At 45.0% G+C, this 24,491-nt stretch overlaps 1 protein-coding gene across 1 annotated transcript in view; it reads left to right on the top strand.

Annotated features, from left to right (window-relative positions):
* syne2b (spectrin repeat containing, nuclear envelope 2b) overlaps window positions 1-24,491 on the top strand; it is a 498,820-nt gene that overhangs the window by 445,686 nt on the left and 28,643 nt on the right. The window contains 3 exon segments of the mRNA XM_034159894.1: window positions 10,005-10,187; window positions 23,600-23,737; window positions 24,146-24,340. Of these exon segments, the coding sequence (XP_034015785.1) occupies window positions 10,005-10,187; window positions 23,600-23,737; window positions 24,146-24,340 (516 nt within the window).

Genomic DNA, 24,491 nt, shown 5'->3' with positions numbered 1-24,491 from the left:
AAATCATTTGTGATGCACAAATGCATTGGATTGGATATGGAACAGGCTAGAGGCTGGCACGGTACGAGATGGATGGCTGTGTGGGTAAATAGTTTATTCGTGTAATTGTTCAAAATGAAAAGCAGAGCAGGCACATTTGGGCATGTGCACATTCAAAAAGGTTTTTTGTTATTGTTATTATTATTATTACTGTGTTTTTCTTTGTGGTGAAACTACAGCTGCAGCGCTTCTTAACAGTTACCCAATTGTCTCCCTGTGTTCAGTATTTGCCAATAAACATTTGTAAAGTTGTGAATATCACGCACTGTTAGCTGTGGTGCACCTCACTTTTTAACTTCATTGTGTGTACACTGCTCTGAGTCCACAGCGTTTAGGGTCTCACACACTCTGACTAACATTTTATTCGTTTCATGTTTATTCTGTTTAACAGGGCACCAAATAAACTATCCCTGCATGTCTCCACGTCATGTCCAGTCATCTGTAGCTCACACTCGTTATCATTTATTTTCTGTGTTCATGTTGACAGATCTGACCGAGGGGGAATCCCAGCTCCAGGGGTCAATTTACATTAATTAGCATATTTAAATAGGGGTGCAGAAAGGGAGGAGTGAGATATGTCTGCAGGTCTGATCAATTCCACGTTCAGTGGGATGTACAAAGGGAACATGCTTGGATTCATGTGTACGCACACTTTGATACAACTGAATATTTTTGTGCTTATGCCAGCTTCTGGGATTTGGCGTGCACAGTGTTTCAGTAAGAAATCCATGCAAGTCTTTGTACATGAGGCCCCAGATCATTGTTTCTTTGAGAAGCATTTCACTGTTGTGCAACAGTGTGATGCCAGATCACCTCAGCATGACTGCAGGAAGAGTGCAACAAAACAGCATTTGTTTTGGGCCCAGGAAGTAAAAACTTTTAGCAGTGAATTGTGTTTTCTTTGGATATAAATGCAAACAGAACACCAAGGGCCTCTTGGATTTGCATGGATTTCCTATTGAAACATGGTGTACACATAAACCCAGATATTGGCGCAAGCACAAAAATATCCAAATGTATCAAACTGTGCATATGCATGGATCCAAGCACGGTCCGTTTGCACATCCCACTGAACATGGAATTGAGCACACATGCAGAGGTCCCAAGCACCTCCCTTTCCATGCCTTTATTTAAATATGCAAATCCTTATAAATAGGCCCTTGGAGCTGGGATTCCCCCTCCGTCAGATCACTCAACATGAACTCAGAAAATAAATGATATAGAGTGTGAGCTACAGATGACTGGAAATGACATGGAGACACACAGGGATAGTTTATTTGGTCCCCTGTCAAATGGAACAAACATGAAACTGGAAAAATGTTAGTGGGAGCGTGTGTGTGTCAGGTCGTAAACACTTTGGGCTCTGAGCTTTGGGCTCAGTAACACAGTGAAGTTAAAGAAGTAAGGTGCTACATTATTTATATTTATGCTATATTTGAATGCACACATGCCCAAATGGGCTCACACTGGTTTTCATTCAGAACAATTACAAGAATAAACTATCTCCACACCAAGCAGCCACCTATTGCACACTGTGCAAGCCACTAGCCTGTTCCTAACCCAACCCAATGCATTTGTGCAATATCTATCCATTCTGACTATGGTTTGAATTGTGGCTTTTTTTTTTCTTTTTTTTTTTTACCTATTTCAGCCTGATTCTGCTTGATTCCTGCTCATTCTTGCTAAGTGTGATGGGGCTCTTAATGTTGGAATGTGATGTACCTGGATGATATTCGGATGATTCCGTGCCACACAGCTGGCATGGCTTGGTTTAAGATTGACTGGCACACCTGATCGATGGGTCAGCTCCGATGGAATGCCCCTGTTGCCAGGAAGCCCAACGTGGTCAGCAACTGTGTGGGCACAACCACAACCTCTGGCTCAGCTTCACTCTTGCCCTAGAGCGCAAGAGTGAAGCTGATGAGCCAATTATCATCATTTGCAAGTAAATCCTCACGTTCCCTGAATACACGCTCACCTTGGATTGCACCATTTGCAAGATCTTTTAACAACACTAATGCAGTCATTGCTAATGCTATTTTCCTCATTACTTTGCACATGCTTTTATATTCACGCATATAATTGCAAACACGTTGTTGTGAAGGTGTAGGAACACGGACCCACAACAGGGGGCATTAAATGAACGGACAATGGATAAGCCAAACAGTAACAATTTAATGTTGTGAAGTGCACAACGGAATACAGACAAACAGTTTTGGTACCACAGACAATTATATGTAGCGTGACGTGTGGGCAGGCTTGAGGATAGGAGACGTCCGTCCCGAACCGAGCCGGATCCCACACGGCCTTCACCGCCAACGGATCTGAAGAACACCGGAGCCGCCAAGTCCTGGATCCCCAGGTGGCCACCGTCTCCAGCTGTCAGACCTGGTACTGCTGGCAGAGAACAGAAACAGTATTGATGAGTGTGAGTTCGCACACTCAGTAATCCCACAGTCTGTGTTCTTTTGGGAGGGAGCACCTCCACCTCCAATCACACACTCGTGCAGCTCCTGTCTAACCACTTATCTGGTTGGAGTGTGAAGCGAAGCCGTCGCTGATCACACCAAACGCCAATTCCCTCAGATAAGGCACACCACAGGAAAACGGCTGCAAAGAAGTTCAGACTCTAAGTCAGAGTTAAGTGTAGCAGGGAAATTACCTCTCTAGTGGCTGATTTCTCGGCGAGGAGGTGGAGTTGTAGTCTGGCCTTTATGGTGGTGGTGATGAACTGTGGATGAGTGACAACTGGTGCTGATGATGAGTGACAGCTGTCACTCCCCGGTTGCGTCCTCCGCGCCCTCAGTCGTGGCTTGAAGCCCCGCACTTCAAGCAGGGCGCCATCTGGTGGTGGTGGGCCAGCAGTACCTCCTCTTCCAGCGGCCCACACAACAGGACCCCCCCCTCAACTGGCACCTCCTGGCGCCCGACCAGGCTTGTCCGGGTGACGGGTGTAGAAGTCGGCCAGGAGGCCTGGGTCCAGGATGAAGCTCCTCTTCACCCAGGAGTGCTCTTCGGGTCCATACCCTCCCAGGCCACCAGATACTGAACCCCCGGCCCTTTCGACAGACGTCCAGGAGCCTGCGCATGGTCCAGGCAGGCTCTCCATCTATGATCCGGGCAGGAGGCGGCGCCGGTCCAGGGGTGCAGAGAGTTGATGTGTGGTAGGGTTTGATTCGTGAAGCATGGAACACTGGATGAATCCGCAGTGGAAGCTGGTAGCTTCAGCTTCACTGCGGCCGGACTGAGGACTTAAGTATGGAAAATGGTCCAATGAACCTGTCCTTTAGTTTTTGGGATTCTACCTGTAGTGGAATGTCCTTCGTGGATAGCCAAACCGCCTGCCCGGGCTGATACGTAGGGGCCGGGGCACGCCGGCGGTCTGCATGGGCCTTAGCCCTCATCCGGGCCTTGAGCAGGGCAGAGCGGGCGGTACGCCACACCCGATGGCACCTCCTCAGATGGGCTTGGACCAAGGGCACCCCGACCTCTCCCTCCACCAGCGGGAACAATGGGGGCTGGTACCCCAAACACACCTCAAACGGGGAGAGGCCGGTAGCCGATGATACCTGGCTATTATGAGCGTACTCGATCCAGGCCAGATGGTCACTCCAGGCCATCAGGTGCACGGAGGTCACGCAGTGGAGGGCCTGCTCCAGTTCCTGATTCGTCCGCTCTGCCTGCCCGTTTGTCTGTGGATGGTACCCGGACGAGAGACTTACGGTGGCCCCCAGTTCCCTGCAGAAGCTCCTCCAGACCTGGGAGGAGAACTGAGGACCACGATCCGAGACAATGTCTGATGGAATCCCATGCAGACGCATGACATGGTGGACCAGGAGGTCTGCAGTCTCCTGGGCCGTCGGGAGCTTTGGGAGGGCCACGAAGTGGGCTGCCTTGGAGAACCAGTCCACTATCGTGAGGATGGTGGTCTTGCCCTGGGACGGCGGGAGGGCCCGTGACGAAGTCCAGGCCGATGTGAGACCAGGGGCGATGAGGCACGGGCAAAGGCCGGAGGAGGCCCTGGGTCTTTTGATGGTCCGCTTTGCCCCTGGCGCAGGTGGTGCAGGCCTGGACGTACTCCCGGACGTCGGCTTCCAGAGACGCCCACCAGAAGCGCTGCTGGACAACTGCCACGGTTCTTCGCACCCCTGGGTGGCAGGAGAGCTTGGAACCGTGACAGAAGTCCAGGACGGCAGCTCTTGCTTCTGGTGGGACGTATAGTCTGTTCTTTGGGCCGGTCCCCAGGTCCGGGTTCCATGTCAGGGCCTCCTGGACGGTCTTCTCCACGTCCCAGGTGAGGATGGCCACGACAGTGGACTCGGGGATGATGGTTTCGGTTGGGTCTGACAGCTCGGTCCTGACCTCCTCTTCGTGCACCCGGGACAGGGCGTCAGATCATTGGTTCTTCGTCCCAGGGCGGTATGTGATCCGAAAGTCAGAACGCCCGAAGAACAGTGACCAGCGGGCTTGCCTGGGGTTCAGACGCTTGGCGGTCCGAATGTACTCCAGGTTCCGATGGTCAGTGAAAACCATGAATGGTACCGAAGCTCCCTCCAACAGGTGTCTCCACTCCTCCAGAGCCTCCTTCACTGCAAGAAGTTCCCGATTGCCAACGTCATAATTCCTTTCAGCCGGGGTCAACCTGCGGGAAAAATAGGCACATGGGTGGAGAACCTTGTCGGACTCCCTGCTCTGGGACAGCACGGCTCCTATCACTGAGTCAGAGGCATCCACTTCGACTATAAACTGGCGACTTGGATCGGGCTGCACCAGAACTGGTGCAGTCGAGAACCAGCATTTCAACTCCCTAAACGCGGCTTTGCATTGATCCGACCAGGTGAAGGGGACTTTTGTGGAGGTCAGGGCTGTCAGGGGACTAACCACCTGACTATAGCCCTTGATGAACCTCCGGTAAAAATGAGCAAAACCGAGGAACTGTTGTAGTTTGCTACGGTTTGTTGGTTGGGGCTAATCTCTCACCGCCGCTACCTTGGCCGGATCAGGGGCGACGGAGTTGGAGGAGATTATGAACCCCAGGAAGGACAAAGAAGTACGGTGGAACTCGCACTTCTCGCCCTTCACAAACAGCCGGTTCTCCAACAACCGCTGCAGGACCTGACGTACATGCGTAACATGAGTCTCAGGATCCGGCGGAAAAGATGAGTATATCGTCCAGATATACGAAGACAAACTGATGCAGGAAGTCCCGCAAGACATCGTTTACCAAAGTTTGGAACGTCGCGGGGGCGTTAGTGAGGCCGAACGGCATGACCAGGTACTCAAAGTGACCTAACGGGGTGTTAAATGCCGGTCTTCCATTGTCTCCTTTCCGGATCCGAACCAGGTGGTACGCATTCCTAAGATCCAGTTTTGTGAGTATTTGGGCTCCATGCAGGGCGTGAACACTGAATCTAACAGGGGCAGAGGGTATCGGTTGCGAACCGTGATTTCATTCAGCCCCCTGTAATCAATGCATGGACGGAGTCCGCCCTCTTTCTTGCCCACAAAAAAGAAACCAGCACCCATCGGGGAGGTGGAATTCCGGATCAGCCTGGCAGGTCCCGGATGTAGGTCTCCATTGATTCTCGTTCAGGACGTGAGAGGTTGTAAAGCCTGCTGGACGGGTACTCAACGCCCGGGATCAAATCAATGGCACAATCATACGGACGGTGCGGGGGAAGGGTAAGTGCCAGATCTTTGCTGAAAACGTCAGCAAGATCGTGGTACTCACTTGGCACTGCCGTCAGATTGGGGGGGACTTTAACCTCCTCACTAGCTGTCACACCAGGCGGAACCGAGGATCCGAGACATTCCCGGTGGCAGGTTTCGCTCCACTGAGCCACAACCCCAGATGGCAAATCAATCCGGGGATTGTGTTTTATCATCCAGTGACAACCCAATATCACACGGGAGGTAGAAGGTGTTACATAAACACAATCTCCTCCCTGTGATACCAGACACCACCAATGTCACTGGCTGTGTCTGGTGTGTGATTAATGGAAGAAGGGTGCCATCTAGTGCCCGTACCTTCAAAGGTGAAGGTAGAGCCACTAGAGGGAGCCCGACTTCCCTTGCCCATCTGCTGTCCAGCAGATTCCCCTCCGACCCCGTGTCCACCAGTGCTGGGGCGTGAAGGGTTAGATCCGCACTCAGGATCGTGACTGGGATGCATGCAGATTTTCGGGGTCTCCCCACGTGGGTATTGTGACCCACCCTTAGCCCAGTCTCTAAGGACGAGTGCTGCTGTATTGACCATTTGGGGCATTTTTTCTGTGTGTGCTCGGTTGAGCTGCAGAGAAAACACTCCCCACGGACCAGCCTCCTTTGTCTCTGATCTGATTGCCTTTTGGCCCTGCTCGTTTCCATAGCAACGTCAGCAGGGGGAGTTGTCGTCACGTGGAGTGCCCTGGCTGTGGAGCGTGGGGAAGTCGACTCCCTTTCAGACCCGGGAGGAAGAGGGACAGCTTGTGCCTGACCACGCCCTTCGTCTCGCTCCCGTCGGTGTTCTGTTAATCAGTTGTCTAACCGTATAACCAGGTCGATAAGCCCGTCTAAATCCCATGGCTCGTCCTTCGCCACCAGGTGCTCCTTAAGGACCAGAGACAGTCTGTTTACAAAGGTGGCGCGGAGCGCAACAGCATTCCAGCCGGCTCACGCTGCCGCAGTGTGGAAGTCGACTGCATACTTAGCTGCGCTCCGACACCCCTGCCTGATTGACAGCAGCAAGTTCGAAGCAGATTCGCCTCTATGGGGGTGATCAAAAACCTGCTTGAATTCCCTCACAAACCCAGTATACGTCGTTAGGAGCCGTGAATTCTGCTCCCAGAGCGCCGTAGCCCAGGCGCGTGTCTCTCCTCGAAGCAGATTTATTACGTAAGCCACCCGGCTGGCGTCTGACGCGTACATGACGGCACGCTGTGAAAAGACGAGTGAGCACCTCATTAAGAAGTCCGCGCACGTCTCGACACAGCCTCCGTACGGCTCCGGAGGGCTTATGTAAGCTTCAGGGGACGGTGGGGGGGTTCGTTGAACGACCAGCGGAATGTCTGTTTCAGGCCTCCGGTCAGCAGGAGGAGGTGCTGCAGCAGCGCCCTGAGCCTGCGCTTCCACCTTAGCGGTGAGAGCCTCCATCCCCCGATTGAGAATCACATTCTGCTCGGTGACTAAGTCCAGCCGAGCAGTGAAAGCGGTTAAAATTTGCTGCAGCTCACCTAACACGCCTCCTGCTGACGCCTATGCACCTCGCTCTTCCATTGGCTGTTCAAGCGATGGTTGATGCCCCTCGGGATCCATGACGCTGGCCGAGAAATCCTGTTGTGAAGGTGTAGGAACACGGACCCACAACAGGGGGCGGTAAATGAACGGACAATGGATAAGCCAAACAGTAACAATTTAATGTTGTGAAGTGCACAACAGAATACAGACAAACAGTTTTGGTACCACAGACAATTATATGTAGCGTGACGTGTGGGCAGGCTTGAGGATAGGAGACGTCCGTCCCGAACCGAGCCGGATCCCACACGGCCTTCACCGCCAACGGATCTGAAGAACACCGGAGCCGCCAAGTCCTGGATCCCCAGGTGGCCACCGTCTCCAGCTGTCAGACCTGGTACTGCTGGCAGAGAACAGAAACAGTATTGATGAGTGTGAGTTCACACACTCAGTAATCCCACAGTCTGTGTTCTTTTGGGAGGGAGCACCTCCACCTCCAATCACACACTCGTGCAGCTCCTGTCTAACCACTTATCTGGTTGGAGTGTGAAGCGAAGCCGTTGCTGATCACACCAAACGCCAGTCCCTCAGATAAGGCACACCACAGGAAAACGGCTGCAAAGAAGTTCAGACTCTAAGTCAGAGTTAAGTGAAGCAGAGAAATTACCTCTCTAGTGGCTGATTTCTCGGCAGGGAGGTGGAGTTGTAGTCTGGCCTTTATGGTGGTGGTGATGAACTGTGGATGAGTGACAGCTGGTGCTGATGATGAGTGACAGCTGTCACTCCCGGTTGCTCCGACGCCCCCTCGTGCTTGAAGCCCGCACTTTAAGCAGGGCCCCATCTGGTGGTGGTGGGCCAGCAGAACCTCCTCTTCAGCGGCCCACACAACACACGTGGGTGTGTTAATTCTTCATCAGTGTGTCTCTGGTGTGCATGTCACTGTGATAATTTCTTGTTTTCACACTTAACAGTAGCTGTAGAAATGTGCATACACCAGTCATGATTTTTTGCATGGCACACCTCACATTTCCATGGTCATTTCACTTTTGAACCATCTGAAAGTTAGCATGGAGAAGGTCGCATGCACACACAGCCTTTGTACATGAGGCCCAGGACGTGTGTGTGGGTCCAAACTTTTGACTGGTACAGTGGTCATGGTTGTAGGAATTCTCTAAACTGAAAAACAGTAAACATTGTTAAAGTCACTTTTACTGATGCAGGGATCCTCTGGAAAACTTGTAAGTAATGACAGGATTATGAGCTACTTTTATTATTTGGACACTCAGCAAAATACACAAAGCAGAATGAGTCCTAAATTTATGACTGTCGGATCCTTTCTTGTGTTTCTCTTAAATTGGCCAATTAGAAGCTGCTTTTAACTTCTGTATGTTTTGCGGCTACAGTCTCAAGTGTCTTACTGAAAGACAGCATGTGATGTCTCAGTGTGGATTAGAGATGCAGATTAGTGTCATAATCTGGGTTTTGCTGCAGCGCTTTTGTCCTCATGGCTACAAGACTGCTGTGTAGATGGTGCTGACACTGAATACTTTTTATTTTTAGAGGACCATTAAACTGCATACTGACAGTCAATGACATCGAACTCAAGTAGCTGACAGGAAAGCCAGCCAGAAGAAGACTGTATGTTCACATGTCTAAACCAAATGAGCTAAAGCTGTTTTTGTATGAAATTACAGTATTACAGTAAGTGTTCAACAAAGGTCTCCTTAGAATGTTGTCAGTTCATAGGTTGAACTAATGACATGAGTGATGACTGAATGTCAACAGTCAGTCCTTATAGATCACATAAAACGTCAGTTTAAAATTCAGGTCTATGTCATAAACAATGTCTGGTCAAGTCCACCAAACTGTATACCCACCTTGGGTCTTGGATGTCAACCACGCAACCAGACAACTGGTCTAGCCCGACCTCTGCAGTGTAACCATCTTTCTGCCACAACTAGATAAAACGTGGGCGTCCTCTTGTCCTTGCCGTGGTCCTCAACACAGAGGTATTGTGCCATATCATGCTGAGAGAAAAGTGCCAAATGGTGAAAATGTCGTAGCTGTCAGGACAGGCAGCTGCCCGGCAGCTGTAGTGGCTGGACCCACGATGCAGACTCCCAGACCAGATTTAGGTGTAAGAGGAAACATCGTCTTTATTAGGCTTAGGCTCGGTACACATTTAATCAAGCAGCGGAGCAGAGGTACAATTGGGATTAAGTAAAGACACAGTCATGGACAAGCAGGGGTCAGAGGCACATGCAAATACAGAGTTCTGAGATGAGGCAAGAGGCATGGTCGAGGAGAACAGAACAATAATTGGTACACGGCTTGGCAAAAACAGGACTGTGAACAAAGGCTGGAATGTGTACTAAAGACAACAAACTGGCAGGGGAGTGATGGCTTGGAGGTGTTTAAATAAGGCAGGTGTTAACTAGGTGCACGTGAGGAACAATCTAGACAAACTTAATGCGTGCTAGAGATTTTGAGCATTTCAAAAATTCTCTTTGCGCAGTTGCACACAGCCGCGCATGAATTACAATGGTTTACAACGAGTTTACCCTCTGGCACGGCAGTTGCCAGATCAGTGTGCAGAACAAATTTCTGTCAAGGTACCTTTAGCTTGCAGTCTGTTACCTCAGCAAAACAAAATAAAGGATTTTAATATGCTAGGAATACAATGTCTTACCAAAAGGAACATAGTTCAATACTAAATATTCATTTTTCCCTTTATGTTTTGCTCTTTCCATCAGGCTTTCCAGAGGCAGATCCATGAACGGCTGACTCAGCTGGAGCTGGTCAACAAACAGTATCGACGTCTAGCCCGGGAGAACCGCACTGATGCCGCCAGCAAGCTGAAAGTCATGGTCAACGAGGGGAACCAGCGGTGGGACACCCTGCAGAAGAGGGTAGCCTGCGTGCTCCGCAGACTCAAGGTGAGACTGGAGGTCAGAAGTCAAGGACTGACTGTATAAATATGTAGCATGGAAGCTAAAACTTAATGGTAGTGAATGTAGAGTCATCATGGCAATCTGTGTTTGTCATATGAAAATACAACCCAATTCCAATGAAGTTGGGAAGTTGCGTAAACTGTAAATAAAAACAGAATACAATGATTTACAAATCCTCTTCAACCTATATTCAATTGAATACACCACAAAGACAAGATATGTAATGTTCAACCTGATAAACTGCACATTTTGAAATGGATGCCTGCAAGACATTTCAAAAAAGTTGGGACAGGGCAACAAAAGACAGGGAAAGTTGATGAATGTTCAAACACCTAATTGGAAACAGGTGAGTGTCATGATTGGGTATAAAAGGAGCATCCCCAAAAGGCTCAGCTGTTTACAAGCAAAGATGGGGCGAGGATCACCACTTTGTGACCAACTGTGTGAAAAAAATAGTCCAACAGTTTAAGAACAATGTTTCTCAACCTTCAGTTGCAAGGAATTTAGGGAGTCCATCATCTACAGTAAAAGAGTGCAGGCACTAGACTGGCCTGCATGCAGTCCAGACCTGTTGCCCATTGATAATCTGTGGCGCATTATGAAGAGCAAAATACGATAATGGAGACCCCAGTTTGTTGAACAACTGAAGTCGTACATCAAGCAAGAATGGGAAAGAATTCCGACTGCAGTGCTTCAACAATTAGTGTCCTCAGTTCCCAAACGCTTATTGAGTGTTGTTAGAAGGAAAGGTGATGTAACACAGTGGTAAACATACCACTGTCCCAGCTTTTTGAAACGTGTTGCAGGCATCCATTTCAAAATGAGCAAATATTTGCACAAAAACAAAGTTTATCAGTCTGAACATGAAATATCTTATCTTTGCGGTGTGCTCAATTGAATATAGGTTGAAGAGGATTTGCAAATCGTATTCTGTTTTTATTAACTACGAGGGCTGTCATTAAAGTATAGGTCCTTTTTATTTTTTTCAAAAACTATATGGATTTCATTCATATGTTTTTACGTCAGACATGCTTGAACCCTCGTGCGCATGCGTGAGTTTTTCCACGCCTGTCGGTGACGTCATTCGCCTGTGAGCACTCCTTGTGGGAGGAGTCGTCCAGCCCCTCGTCGGAATTCCTTTGTCTGAGAAGTTGCTGAGAGACTGGCGCTTTGTTTGATCAAAATTTTTTCTAAACCTGTGAGACACATCGAAGTGGACACGGTTCGAAAAATTAAGCTGGTTTTCGATGAAAATATTAACGGCTGATGAGAGATTTTGAGGTGATACTGTCGTTTTAAGGACTTCCCACGGAGCGAGACGTCGTGCAGCGCTCTGAGGCGCTGTCGTCAGCCTGTTTCAAGCTTAAAACCTCCACATTTCAGGCTCTATTGATCCAGGACGTTGTGAGAGAACAGAGAAGTTTCAGAAGAAGTCGGTTTCAGCATTTTATCCGGATATTCCACTGTTAAAGGAGATTTTTTTAATGAAAGACGTGCGGACGGGTCCGCGCGTCGGGACGCAGCCGGCGTGGTGCGGCAGCACAGGAAAAACACTTCCGTGTTGATAACCATTTGTAAAATCCAGGCGGCTTTTGATGGCTTTCAGTGGAGTGAGTATATGAGAAATTGTTTAACAGCTGGACATGTTCCAACTTGTCCTTAAGGCTTCCAACAGAGGTGTTTTTCCTGTGGCGGAGCGTCGCGGCGGCTGCGAGCCGACGCTGCAATCCGCCCGCACGTCTTTCACTAAAAAAATCTCCTTTAACAGTGGAATATCCAGATAAAATGCTGAAACCGATGACTTCTGAAACTTCTCTGTTCTCTCACGACGTCCTGGATCAATAGAGCCTGAAATGTGGAGGTTTTCAGCTTGAAACAGGCTGACGATGACGCCTGGGAGTGCTGTGCAACTGTCTCAGGCAATAAGAAGATCATTTGTAACCTTCACTAATGCTGTTTCTGTACTATGATGAATTCTGAAACCTGACTGAAACTCTTCAAATAGACCATTCCTCTGCAGATGATCAGTTAGCTGTTTTACAACTACCCTTTAAAGAATTTTTGAGAGAAAAGGAAGGTTGGAGATTGGCCTATAATTAGCTAAGATAGCTGGGTCAAGTGATGGCTTTTTAAGTAATGGTTTAATTACTGCCACCTTAAAAGCCTGTGGTACATAGGCAACTAATAAAGATAGATTGATCATATTTAAGATTGAAGCATTAATTAACGGTAGGGCTTCCTTGAGCAGCCTGGTAGGAATGGGGTCTAATAGACATGTTGATGGTTTGGAGGAAGTGACTAATGAATGTAACTCAGACAGAACAATCGAAGAGAAAGAGTCTAACCAAATACCAGCATTACTGAAAGCAGTCGAACATAAAGATATGTCTTTGGGATGGTTATGAGTAATTTTTTCTCTAATAGTTAAAATTTTATTAGCAAAGAAAGTCATGAAGTCATTACTAGTTAAAGTTAAAGGAATACTCGGCTCAATAGAGCTCTGAGTCTTTGTCAGCCTGGCTACAGTGCTGAAAAGAAACCTGGGGTTGTTCTTATTTTCTTCAATTAGTGATGAATAGTAAGATGTCCTAGCTTTACGGAGGGCTTTTTTTTATAGAGCAACAGACTCTTTTTCCAGGCTAAATGAAGATCTTCTAAATTTGTGAGACGCCATTTCCTCTCCAGCTTACGGGTTTTCTGCTTTAAGCTGCAAGTTTGTGGGTTATACCACGGAGTCAGGCACTTCTGATTTAAGGCTCTCTTTTTCAGAGGAGCTACAGCATCCAAAGTTATGCTCAATGAGGATGTAAAGCTATTGACGAGATAATCTATCTCACTCACAGACTTTAGGTAGCTACTCTGCACTGTGTTGGTATATGGCATTGAAGAACATAACAAAGAAGGAATCATATCCTTAAACCTAGTTACAGCGGTTTCAGAAAGACTTCTACTGTAATGAAACTTATTCCCCACTGCTGGGTAGTCCATTAAAGTAAATGTAAATGTTATTAAGAAATGAAAAGACAAAAAGGGGTTTTCAGGGAGTACTGTTAAGTCTTCAATTTCTATGCCATATGTCAGAACAAGATCTAAAGTGTGGCTAAGGTGGTGGGTGGGCTCATTTACATTTTGAGCGAAGCCAACTGAGTCTAATAATAGATTAAATGCAGTGTTGAGGCTGTCATTCTCAGCATCTATGTGGATGTTAAAATCACTCAGTATAATTATCTTATCTGAGCTAAGCACTAAGTCAGACAAAAGGTCTGAAAAATCACAAAGAAACTCACAGTAACGACCAGGTGGACGATAGATAATAACAAATAAAACTGTTTTTTGAGACTTCCAATTTGGATGGACAAGACTAAGAGTCAAGCTTTCAAATGAATTAAAGCTCTGTCTGGGTCTTTGATTAATTAATAAGCTGGAGTGGAAGATTGCTGCTACTCCTCCTCCTCGACCCGTGCTTCGAGCATTTTGACAGTTAGTGTGACTCGGGGGTGTTGACTCATTTAAACTAACATATTCATCCTGCTGTAACCAGGTTACTGTAAGGCAGAATAAATCAATATGTTGATCAATTATTATATCATTTAAGGTGCTATATTGTTTTTTCTTTTGAATTGTTATGCTTAAATAGATTTTTGCTGGTTATTGGTGATCTGGAAGCAGGCACCGTCTCTACGGGGATGGGGTATTGGGGGGATGGCAGGGGGAGAGAAGCTGCAGAGAGTTGTGTAAGACTACAACTCTGCTTCCTGGTCCCAACCCTGGATAGTCACAATTTGGAGGGTTTAATAAAACTGGCCAGATTTCTAGAGATGAGAGCTGCTCCATCCAAAGTGGGATGGATGCCGTCTCTCCTAACAAGACGAGGTTTTCCGCAGAAGCTTTGCCAACTATCAATCAATCAATCAATCAATCAATTTTTTTATATAGCGCCAAATCACAACAAACAGTTGCCCCAAGGCGCTTTATATTGTAAGGCAAGGCCATACAATAATTATGTAAAACCCCAACGGTCAAAACGACCCCCTGTGAGCAAGCACTTGGCTACAGTGGGAAGGAAAAACTCCCTTTTAACAGGAAGAAACCTCCAGCAGAACCAGGCTCAGGGAGGGGCAGTCTTCTGCTGGGACTGGTTGGGGCTGAGGGAGAGAACCAGGAAAAAGACATGCTGTGGAGGGTAGCAGAGATCGATCACTAATGATTAAATGCAGAGTGGTGCATACAGAGCAAAAAGAGAAAGAAACAGTGCATCATGGGAACCCCCCAGCAGTCTACGTCTATAGCAGCATAACTAAGGGATGGTTCAGGGTCACCTGATCCAGCCCTAACTATAAGCTTTAGCAAAAAGGAAAGTTTTAAGCCTAATCTTAAAAGTAGAGAGGGTGTCTGTCTCCCTGATCTGAATTGGGAGCTGGTTCCACAGGAGAGGAGCCTGAAAGCTGAAGGCTCTGCCTCCCATTCTACTCTTACAAACCCTAGGAACTACAAGTAAGCCTGCAGTCTGAGAGCGAAGCGCTCTATTGGGGTGATATGGTACTACGAGGTCCCTAAGATAAGATGGGACCTGATTATTCAAAACCTTATAAGTAAGAAGAAGAATTTTAAATTCTATTCTAGAATTAACAGGAAGCCAATGAAGAGAGGCCAATATGGGTGAGATATGCTCTCTCCTTCTAGTCCCCGTCAGTACTCTAGCTGCAGCATTTTGAATTAACTGAAGGCTTTTTAGGGAACTTTTAGGACAACCTGATAATAATGAATTACAATAGTCCAGCCTAGAGGAAATAAATGCATGAATTAGTTTTTCAGCATCACTCTGAGACAAGACCTTTCTGATTTTAGAGATATTGCGTAAATGCAAAAAGGCAGTCCTACATATTTGTTTAATATGCGCTTTGAATGACATATCCTGATCAAAAATGACTCCAAGATTTCTCACAGTATTACTAGAGGTCAGGGTAATGCCATCCAGAGTAAGGATCTGGTTAGACACCATGTTTCTAAGATTTGTGGGGCCAAGTACAATAACTTCAGTTTTATCTGAGTTTAAAAGCAGGAAATTAGAGGTCATCCATGTCTTTATGTCTGTAAGACAATCCTGCAGTTTAGCTAATTGGTGTGTGTCCTCTGGCTTCATGGATAGATAAAGCTGGGTATCATCTGCGTAACAATGAAAATTTAAGCAATACCGTCTAATAATACTGCCTAAGGGAAGCATGTATAAAGTGAATAAAATTGGTCCTAGCACAGAACCTTGTGGAACTCCATAATTAACTTTAGTCTGTGAAGAAGATTCCCCATTTACATGAACAAATTGTAATCTATTAGACAAATATGATTCAAACCACCGCAGCGCAGTGCCTTTAATACCTATGGCATGCTCTAATCTCTGTAATAAAATTTTATGGTCAACAGTATCAAAAGCAGCACTGAGGTCTAACAGAACAAGCACAGAGATGAGTCCACTGTCCGAGGCCATAAGAAGATCATTTGTAACCTTCACTAATGCTGTTTCTGTACTATGATGAATTCTAAAACCTGACTGAAACTCTTCAAATAGACCATTCCTCTGCAGATGATCAGTTAGCTGTTTTACAACTACCCTTTCAAGAATTTTTGAGAGAAAAGGAAGGTTGGAGATTGGCCTATAATTAGCTAAGATAGCTGGGTCAAGTGATGGCTTTTTAAGTAATGGTTTAATTACTGCCACCTTAAAAGCCTGTGGTACATAGCCAACTAACAAAGATAGATTGATCATATTTAAGATCGAAGCATTAAATAATGGTAGGGCTTCCTTGAGCAGCCTGGTAGGAATGGGGTCTAATAAACATGTTGATGGTTTGGATGAAGTAACTAATGAGAATAACTCAGACAGAACAATCGGAGAGAAAGAGTCTAACCAAATACCGGCATCACTGAAAGCAGCCAAAGATAACGATACGTCTTTGGGATGGTTATGAGTAATTTTATCTCTAATAGTTAAAATTTTGTTAGCAAAGAAAGTCATGAAGTCATTACTAGTTAAAGTTAATGGAATACTCAGCTCAATAAAGCTCTGACTCTTTGTCAGCCTGGCTACAGTGCTGAAAAGAAACCTGGGGTTGTTCTTATTTTCTTCAATTAGTGATGAGTAGAAAGATGTCATAGCTTTACGGAGGGCTTTTTTATAGAGCAACAGACTCTTTTTCCAGGCTAAGTGAAGATCTTCTAAATTAGTGAGACGCCATTTCCTCTCCAACTTACGGGTTATCTGCTTTAAGCTACGAGTTTGTGAGTTATACCACGGAGTCAAACACTTCTGATTTAAAGCTCTCTTTTTCAGAGGAGCTACAGCATCCAAAGTTGTCTTCAATGAGGATGTAAAACTATTGACGAGATACTCTATCTCCCTTACAGAGTTTAGGTAGCTACTCTGCACTGTGTTGGTATATGGCATTAGAGAACATAAAGAAGGAATCATATCCTTAAACCTAGTTACAGCGCTTTCTGAAAGACTTCTAGTGTAATGAAACTTATTCCCCACTGCTGTGTAGTCCATCAGAGTAAATGTAAATGTTATTAAGAAATGATCAGACAGAAGGGAGTTTTCAGGGAATACTGTTAAGTCTTCTATTTCCATACCATAAGTCAGAACAAGATCTAAGATATGATTAAAGTGGTGGGTGGACTCATTTACTTTTTGAGCAAAGCCAATAGAGTCTAATAATAGATTAAATGCAGTGTTGAGGCTGTCATTCTCAGCATCTGTGTGGATGTTAAAATCGCCCACTATAATTATCTTATCTGAGCTAAGCACTAAGTCAGACAAAAGGTCTGAAAATTCACAGAGAAACTCACAGTAACGACCAGGTGGACAATAGATAATAACAAATAAAACTGTTTTTTGGGACTTCCAATTTGGATGGACAAGACTAAGAGACAAGCTTTCAAATGAATTAAAGCTCTGTCTGGGTTTTGGATTAATTAATAAGCTGGAATGGAAGATTGCTGCTAATCCTCCACCCCGGCCTGTGCTACGAGCATTCTGACAGTTAGTGTGACTCGGGGGTGTTGACTCATTTAAACTAACATATTCATCCTGCTGTAACCAGGTTTCTGTTAGGCAGAATAAATCAATATGTTGATCAATTATTATATCATTTACCAACAGGGACTTAGAAGAGAGAGACCTAATGTTTAATAGACCACATTTAACTGTTTTAGTCTGTGGTGCAGTTGAAGGTGCTATATTATTTTTTCTTTTTGAATTTTTATGCTTAAATAGATTTTTGCTGGTTATTGGTGGTCTGGGAGCAGGCACCGTCTCTACGGGGATGGGGTAATGAGGGGATGGCAGGGGGAGAGAAGCTGCAGAGAGGTGTGTAAGACTACAACTCTGCTTCCTGGTCCCAATCCTGGATAGTCACGGTTTGGAGGATTTAAGAAAATTGGCCAGATTTCTAGAAATGAGAGCTGCTCCATCCAAAGTGGGATGGATGCCGTCTCTCCTAACAAGACCAGGTTTTCCCCAGAAGCTTTGCCAATTATCTATGAAGCCCACCTCATTTTTTGGACACCACTCAGACAGCCAGCAATTCAAGGAGAACATGCGGCTAAACATGTCACTCCCGGTCCGATTGGGGAGGGGTCCAGAGAAAACTACAGAGTCCAACATTGTTTTTGCAAAGTTACACACCGATTTAATGTTAATTTTAGTGACCTCCGATTGGCGTAACCGGGTGTCATTACTGCCGACGTGAATTACAATCTTACCAAATTTACGCTTAGCCTTAGCCAGCAGTTTCAAATTTCCTTCAGTGTCGCCTGCTCTGGCCCCCGGAAGACAATTGACTATGGTTGCTGGTGTCGCTAACTTCACATTTCTCAAAACAGAGTCGCCAATAACCAGAGTTTGATCCTCGGCGGGTGTGTCGTCGAGTGGGGAAAAACGGTTAGAGATGTGAACGGGTTGGCGGTGTACACGGGGCTTCTGTTTAGGGCTACGCTTCCTCCTCACAGTCACCCAGTCAGCCTGCTTTCCCGGCTGCTCGGGATCTGCCAGGGGGGAACTAACGGCGGCTAAGCTACCTTGGTCCGCACCGACTACAGGGGCCTTGCTAGCTGTAGAATTTTCCACGGTGCGGAGCCGAGTCTCCAATTCGCCCAGCCTGGCCTCCAAAGCTACGAACAAGCTACACTTATTACAAGTACCGTTACTGCTAAAGGAGGCTGAGGAATAACTGAACATTTCACACCCAGCGCAGAAAAGTGCGGGAGAGACAGGAGAAGCAGCCATGCTAAACCGGCTAAGAGCTAATAGCTGCGCTAAGCTAGCGGATTCCTAAAAACACACAAAGTGAAGAATGTGAAAATAATTTAGAGGTGATTCAGCAGAGAGGGTGCTTTAGTTAAGGCACCTGAAGATTACACTGTGAAATAAATCGTTATCTAGTTATCTAGATCAATCTAACTACGCAGACTAAACAGCTAACAGATACAGCAAAACACCACTGTGCTCCTGAACAGGAAGTGATACAATACCGCAGTGAGAGCCAACCACCAGTAGAGTGCAGTCTGACAACAATATAAGGTTGGGTAGGATTACTTTGAAAGAACACATGTGGATTACATGTATGTATGTGCATACATTTTGATTACTTGTAATTTGATTACTTTTGGATTACATTTTAAAGTAATCCTACCCAACCTTGAATATAATCCAGATCTGCTGGAAACTTGACATCATGTGCAATGTTATTATGACCAAGATGATTGTATTTTATTTATCACCAACGTTCTCATGTGAAAATTAACACCATGTTATGGTGTAGGCAGCAAGCAGCGTTTTGTTAATAGTTGCTGGCCTTGAACTAAGGCCTGGCTCATTTAGGTGCTGGGTCTGAGCATGATTTGAAAAAAAAAAGCCCTGCTTTTAATGAAAGAAATTCCTTGAATCGGCTAGTGTCATTGCTGGACTTCATTTCGTATCTCTGTTCCGGCTGGGCACACCCAGACTGCTCAGTCCGATACATGCAAGAGGTTTTTAATGGAAACACATTGTGATAGGATGGAACGTTTTGGCCAGTGTTTCCCCTCTTTGCATCTCTTGATGAGTGGCAACATGGGAGCCTCTAAACAACCTTCAAATGACATGAAAACAAAGATTGTTCAACATCATGGTTTAGGGGAATGATGCAAAAAGCTATCTCATAGATTTCAGCTGTCAGTTTCCACTGTGAGGAACATAGTGAGGAAATGGAAGACCAAAGGCACAGTACTAGTTAAGGCCCAATGTTGCAGGCCAAAAAAATCTCAGATAAGCTGAAGCGAAGGATGGTGAGAACAGTCATAGTCAACCCACAGACCTGCTCCAAAGAACTACAAAATGATCTTGCTGTAGGTAGTGTCTCTGTGCAATGTTCAACTATACAGTGCACTTTGCACAAAGAGATGCTGTATGATGCTGTAATGCAGATTAAGCCTTTTCTGCATACACACCACGAACAGTCACTTGAGGTATGGTAAAGCACATTTGGACAAGACAGCTTCATTTTGGAATAAGGTGCTGTGGACTGATGAAACTAAAATTGAGTTATTTGGACATAACAAGGGGTGGTATGCTTGGCTGAAAAAGAACACAGCATTCCAAGAAAAACACTTGCTACCTTCAGTAAAGTTTGGAGGTGGTTCCATCATGCTGTGTGGCAGTGTGGCCAGTGCAGGTACTCAGAATCTTGTTAAAGTTGAGGGTCACATGGATTCCAGTCAACAGCAGCAGATTCTTGAGAATAATGTTCAAGATTCAGTGACAGTGTTGAAGTTGCGCCGGGGCTGGATCTTTCAACAAGACAATGATCCTAATCACTGCTCAAAATCTACTAAGGCGTTCATGCAGAGGAACATGTACAACATTCTGGAATGGCTATCACAGTCCCGAGACCTGAATATTATTGAAAATCTGTGGTGTGATTTTAAGCGGGCTGTCCATGCTTGGAAACCAACAAACCTGAGATGTTTTGTAAGAATGGACCAAAAGACCTTCAACCAGAATCCAGACTTTTATTTTAAGTTATAGGAAGCATTTAGAGGTTGTTATTTCTGCAAAAGGAGGATCTACTAATTATTGGTGTATTTTTTTCTGTTGGGGTTTCCAAATTTATGCACCTGCCTCATTTTGTTTAAAGAATTATTGTACACTTTTTGTAAATCCTATAAACTTCATTCCACTTCTCAAATATCTCTGTTTGTCTGCTGTATGATATATTTAACTGGAATTGCGAATCCAAGCAACCAATGATTTATAAAGGAAAATCATGGAAATCATCAAGGGTGCCCAAATGTTTTCATACAACTGTATGTAGACAGATGTGTGCCTTTCCAAATCATGGCCAATCAACTGAATTTACTCCAGGTGGACTTCAGTTAAGCTGTAGAAACATTTCCAGGATGATGAGTGGAAACAGGATGCACCTGAGCTCAATTTTGAGCTTCATGGCAAAGGCTGTGAATACTTGTGTTGTGTGTGCGCCCGTCACCTATGTTTGTGCCTTATGTTTGAGTGTTTGTATCTGTGTCCTCCTGGTGGTTCACTCTCTGTCTCTGTCCTTTATCTGTCACTCCTGCATCCATGTTATCAGTCCTCTCTCTGTGTGTTGTCTCCCTTGCCCAGCGTGTTATATTTCCTCTGTGTCTTCTGGTTTGCACTCTGTTCACTGTTGATTTCCACGTTGATATTGTACTTATGTTCCTGGATTTAGTTTATGGTTATTGCTCAATGTTTGTAATGTGATTATTGTTTGTCTCTTCTCTTGTTCGTCTTCATGGCAGTTTTTCCTCTTTTACTATTTATACACTTTTGAGTTCCACATTAGGATATTGTATCTTGTACTTGGATTTATGCTTTTGTTCTGTTGGTTATGCTGGTTTCTGTGGTGTCCTTGTGATCTTCACCAGGCCCTAAGCTGTCAGGATTTAGGTCACCTCTCTGGTGGTGATGATGCTCTAGACATCACTTTACCAGAAAGCTGTTATTGATGTGACATGCAGCGCTGAGCAGATGGGGGAGCGGTTTGTTGCCTGGTAATGACTGAGTGTAATCACAGGACTGATTGGTGCTGGTTGACCTCTATGGGCTTTGGAAAACACAATTACATCATAGGAAATTTTTTGCAAATATCACAAAAAATATACTAAATATTAAAAAAAAAATAGAATAGAAGATGTGGAAGGAATAATCATTTAGGCATGCATTATTAAAAATGTAACAAATAAATAAGCTACATTTTCCAATCACAGTATAATCCTTCATGTTAAATTTAAGACTGCTTCTGAATTCATATAATATAATCACATGGTTACACTTTTGGTAATGTTAAATTAATTATGAAATATTGTTTCCCTTTCAAACATCTGCAGTGTTACTTTATTGCACATGAAAGTGTATTTAGGGATCAGCAATAGAGGACAGTTGTTGTTTTTCCATCCCAGAACATCATGGAAATGGAAACGTGGAAATAGTTATAATCATAAAACTAAAAACAAATTTTAAAAAGCATCAGAGTATACAGACAATAAACATATAAAAAAATGGATCATCATAAAGAAATGTGAGGATAAAAAGTAAGAGTCAGGGTAATTACCCCAAGATGAACAGTTGGTCCTCTGAGCCCTAATTACCACGTGTCTTATGACCAGCGGTTGTAGTGGCAAGCAATTATTGTGTGTTGTGCTACAGTGAAACTGCTTTCACACTGGTCGTGTTTGGCACCTTTTTATGTCTAGTGTGTGTGTTGCGGGGAGGTTAGTGTGCTGTTCGTCACTGATCAGCCCAAGCTGTTAAGGTTTGTTAAACTCCTCTTCGTTTTATTGAGAATTATGAGGAGCCCAGACAGACTCCCAGCCATGCTGACCATCTTGCGCTTGCCTCTTGTTGGCCCATTGCAGGATAGACACACCTTCACATTCGATATTTATAACTAAACAGAAAAAGAATGGCCCCAATATATGAAGAGTTGCGAATGGAGTGTACACAAAGTTCACCTGAAGTTTCATTCAATCAATCAATCAACTTTTTTTTTATATAGCGCCAAATCACAACAGACAGTTGCCCCAAGGCGCTCTATATTGTAAGGCAAGGCCATACAATAATTATGAAAAACCCCAACGGTCAAAACGACCCCCTGTGAGCAAGCACTTGGCTACAGTGGGAAGGAAAAACTCCCCTTTAACAGGAGAAACCTCCAGCAGAACCAGGCTCAGGGAGGGGCAGTCTTCTGCTGAGACTGGTTGGGGCTGAGGGAGAGAACCAGGAAAAAGACATGCTGTGGAGGGGGGCAGAGATCGATCACTAATGATTAAATGCAGAGTGATGCATACAAAGCAAAAAGAGAAAGAAACAGTGCATCATGGGAACCCCCCCACAGTCTACGTCTAAAGCAGCATAACCAAGGGATGGTCCAGGGTCACCTGATCCAGCCCTAACTATAAGCCTTAGCAAAAAGGAAAGTTTTAAGCCTAATCTTAAAAGTAGAGAGGGTATCTGTCTCCCTGATCTGAATTGGGAGCTGGTTCCACAGGAGAGGAGCCTGAAAGCTGAAGGCTCTGCCTCCCATTCTACTCTTGCAAACCCTAGGAACTACGAGTAAGCCTGCAGTCTGAGAGCGAAGCGCTCTAATGGGGTAATATGGTACTACGAGGTCCCTAAGATAAGATGGGACCTGATTATTCAAAACCTTATAAGTAAGAAGAAGAATTTTAAATTCTATTCTAGAATTAACAGGAAGCCAATGAAGAGAGGCCAACACGGGTGAGATATGCTCTCTCCTGCTAGTCCCCGTCAGTACTCTAGCTGCAGCATTTTGAATTAACTGCAGGCTTTTTAGGGAACTTTTAGGACAACCTGATAATAATGAATTACAATAGTCCAGCCTAGAGGAAATAAATGCATGAATTAGTTTTTCAGCATCACTCTGAGACAAGACCTTTCTGATTTTTTTAATTTTCATTGAGTTGCATGTTCTAGTCCAAGCACAGGCAACGCCGAGGTGTCTCAGATTGCATCAGGATCAGGAAAAAATGGGTTTTCCCCGACTTTTGCGGAGTGATGTACCTGCTTGACTTCCTGACAAATTATACATTCATTGAATTTCAGTTTGTAATCTTGCCACTTGTGCCTGAATGTGGCTGAAGTGTTTCTTTATCGAAGTGTTTCTTTATCGATATGTATGTTTTAGGCAAAACTACATCAAAGTTTCTTATTATTTCAATAGTCTTCAGGGAATCTTCAGGGAAGCTGTTCAACTGAAGACAAAAACTATTGTTTTCTCAGAGACACATTTATGTCGCTTCATTTTAAAATATTGGGTGGCAAAAAAAAGATATTAGGCTGGATGTTGTGCACTGTGTCCCTGCAGCACTTTACCTCTCAGAGAGAAGACTTTGAGGGGACGCGAGAAGGAATCCTGGTCTGGCTGACAGAGATGGACCTCCAACTCACCAACGTGGAACACTTCTCAGGGAGTGACATTGAAGACAAAATGAGGCAGCTCAACGTGAGTCTTCTCGCACTGAAACACTGTTCATCGTAATCAGCTGCCTTCCACAAATCCTTTCTTCAAGGACTTTATTGCTTAATTGCTTTGTAATCTCTATTAGTATTCCTACCTTACTTCCTTTTATCCTTCGTCATTTCCCTTAATGCCTTTCAGTTTCTTCCTCTTTTTCTCATGTTACTTATGAGAGTCTCTCTTGCAGCACGCCTTTATCAATAGAGCGCATAATGAAGCAATTGTAATGAGTAAACACCTAATACATTCATTAAATGATCTCACTACTGCAGATTTGCCTCCTACAGGCCTTTGTATTGCTAAACAAAGGCCCGGTCACATATTGTTTTTGCATATTTTATTTTACTTTTTTTTGTTTTTTTTTTCTTCCCTACTGCTCTGCCCCATCTGCAGGGCTTTCAACAGGACATCACCCTGAACACCAACAAGATCGATACACTGATAGTGTTCGGGGAGAACCTGATCCAGAAGAGTGCTCCTCTGGATGCCGTGTTGATCGAGGATGAGCTGGAGGAGCTGCACACCTACTGCCAGGAGGTGTTTGGCAGGGTTGCCCGCTTCCATTATCGCCTTGTCAGTAGACGCCCGGTCAGTAATACGAGGAGATAAGTTCAACCAAAAGCTGTATTCAGTCAAGGTCTTTCTGTTGTTTTTTTTTTTTTATTATTAATTTTAATTTTAATGGTCAGGGCTATTTATTGCTGAAAGGGCTTCTTCTTACACTTATTTCTTGATACAC

Source organism: Thalassophryne amazonica, chromosome 19, assembly GCF_902500255.1.
Source record: "Thalassophryne amazonica chromosome 19, fThaAma1.1, whole genome shotgun sequence".
Taxonomy (NCBI): domain Eukaryota; kingdom Metazoa; phylum Chordata; class Actinopteri; order Batrachoidiformes; family Batrachoididae; genus Thalassophryne; species Thalassophryne amazonica.
This window is presented reverse-complemented; position numbering and strand designations above follow the sequence as displayed.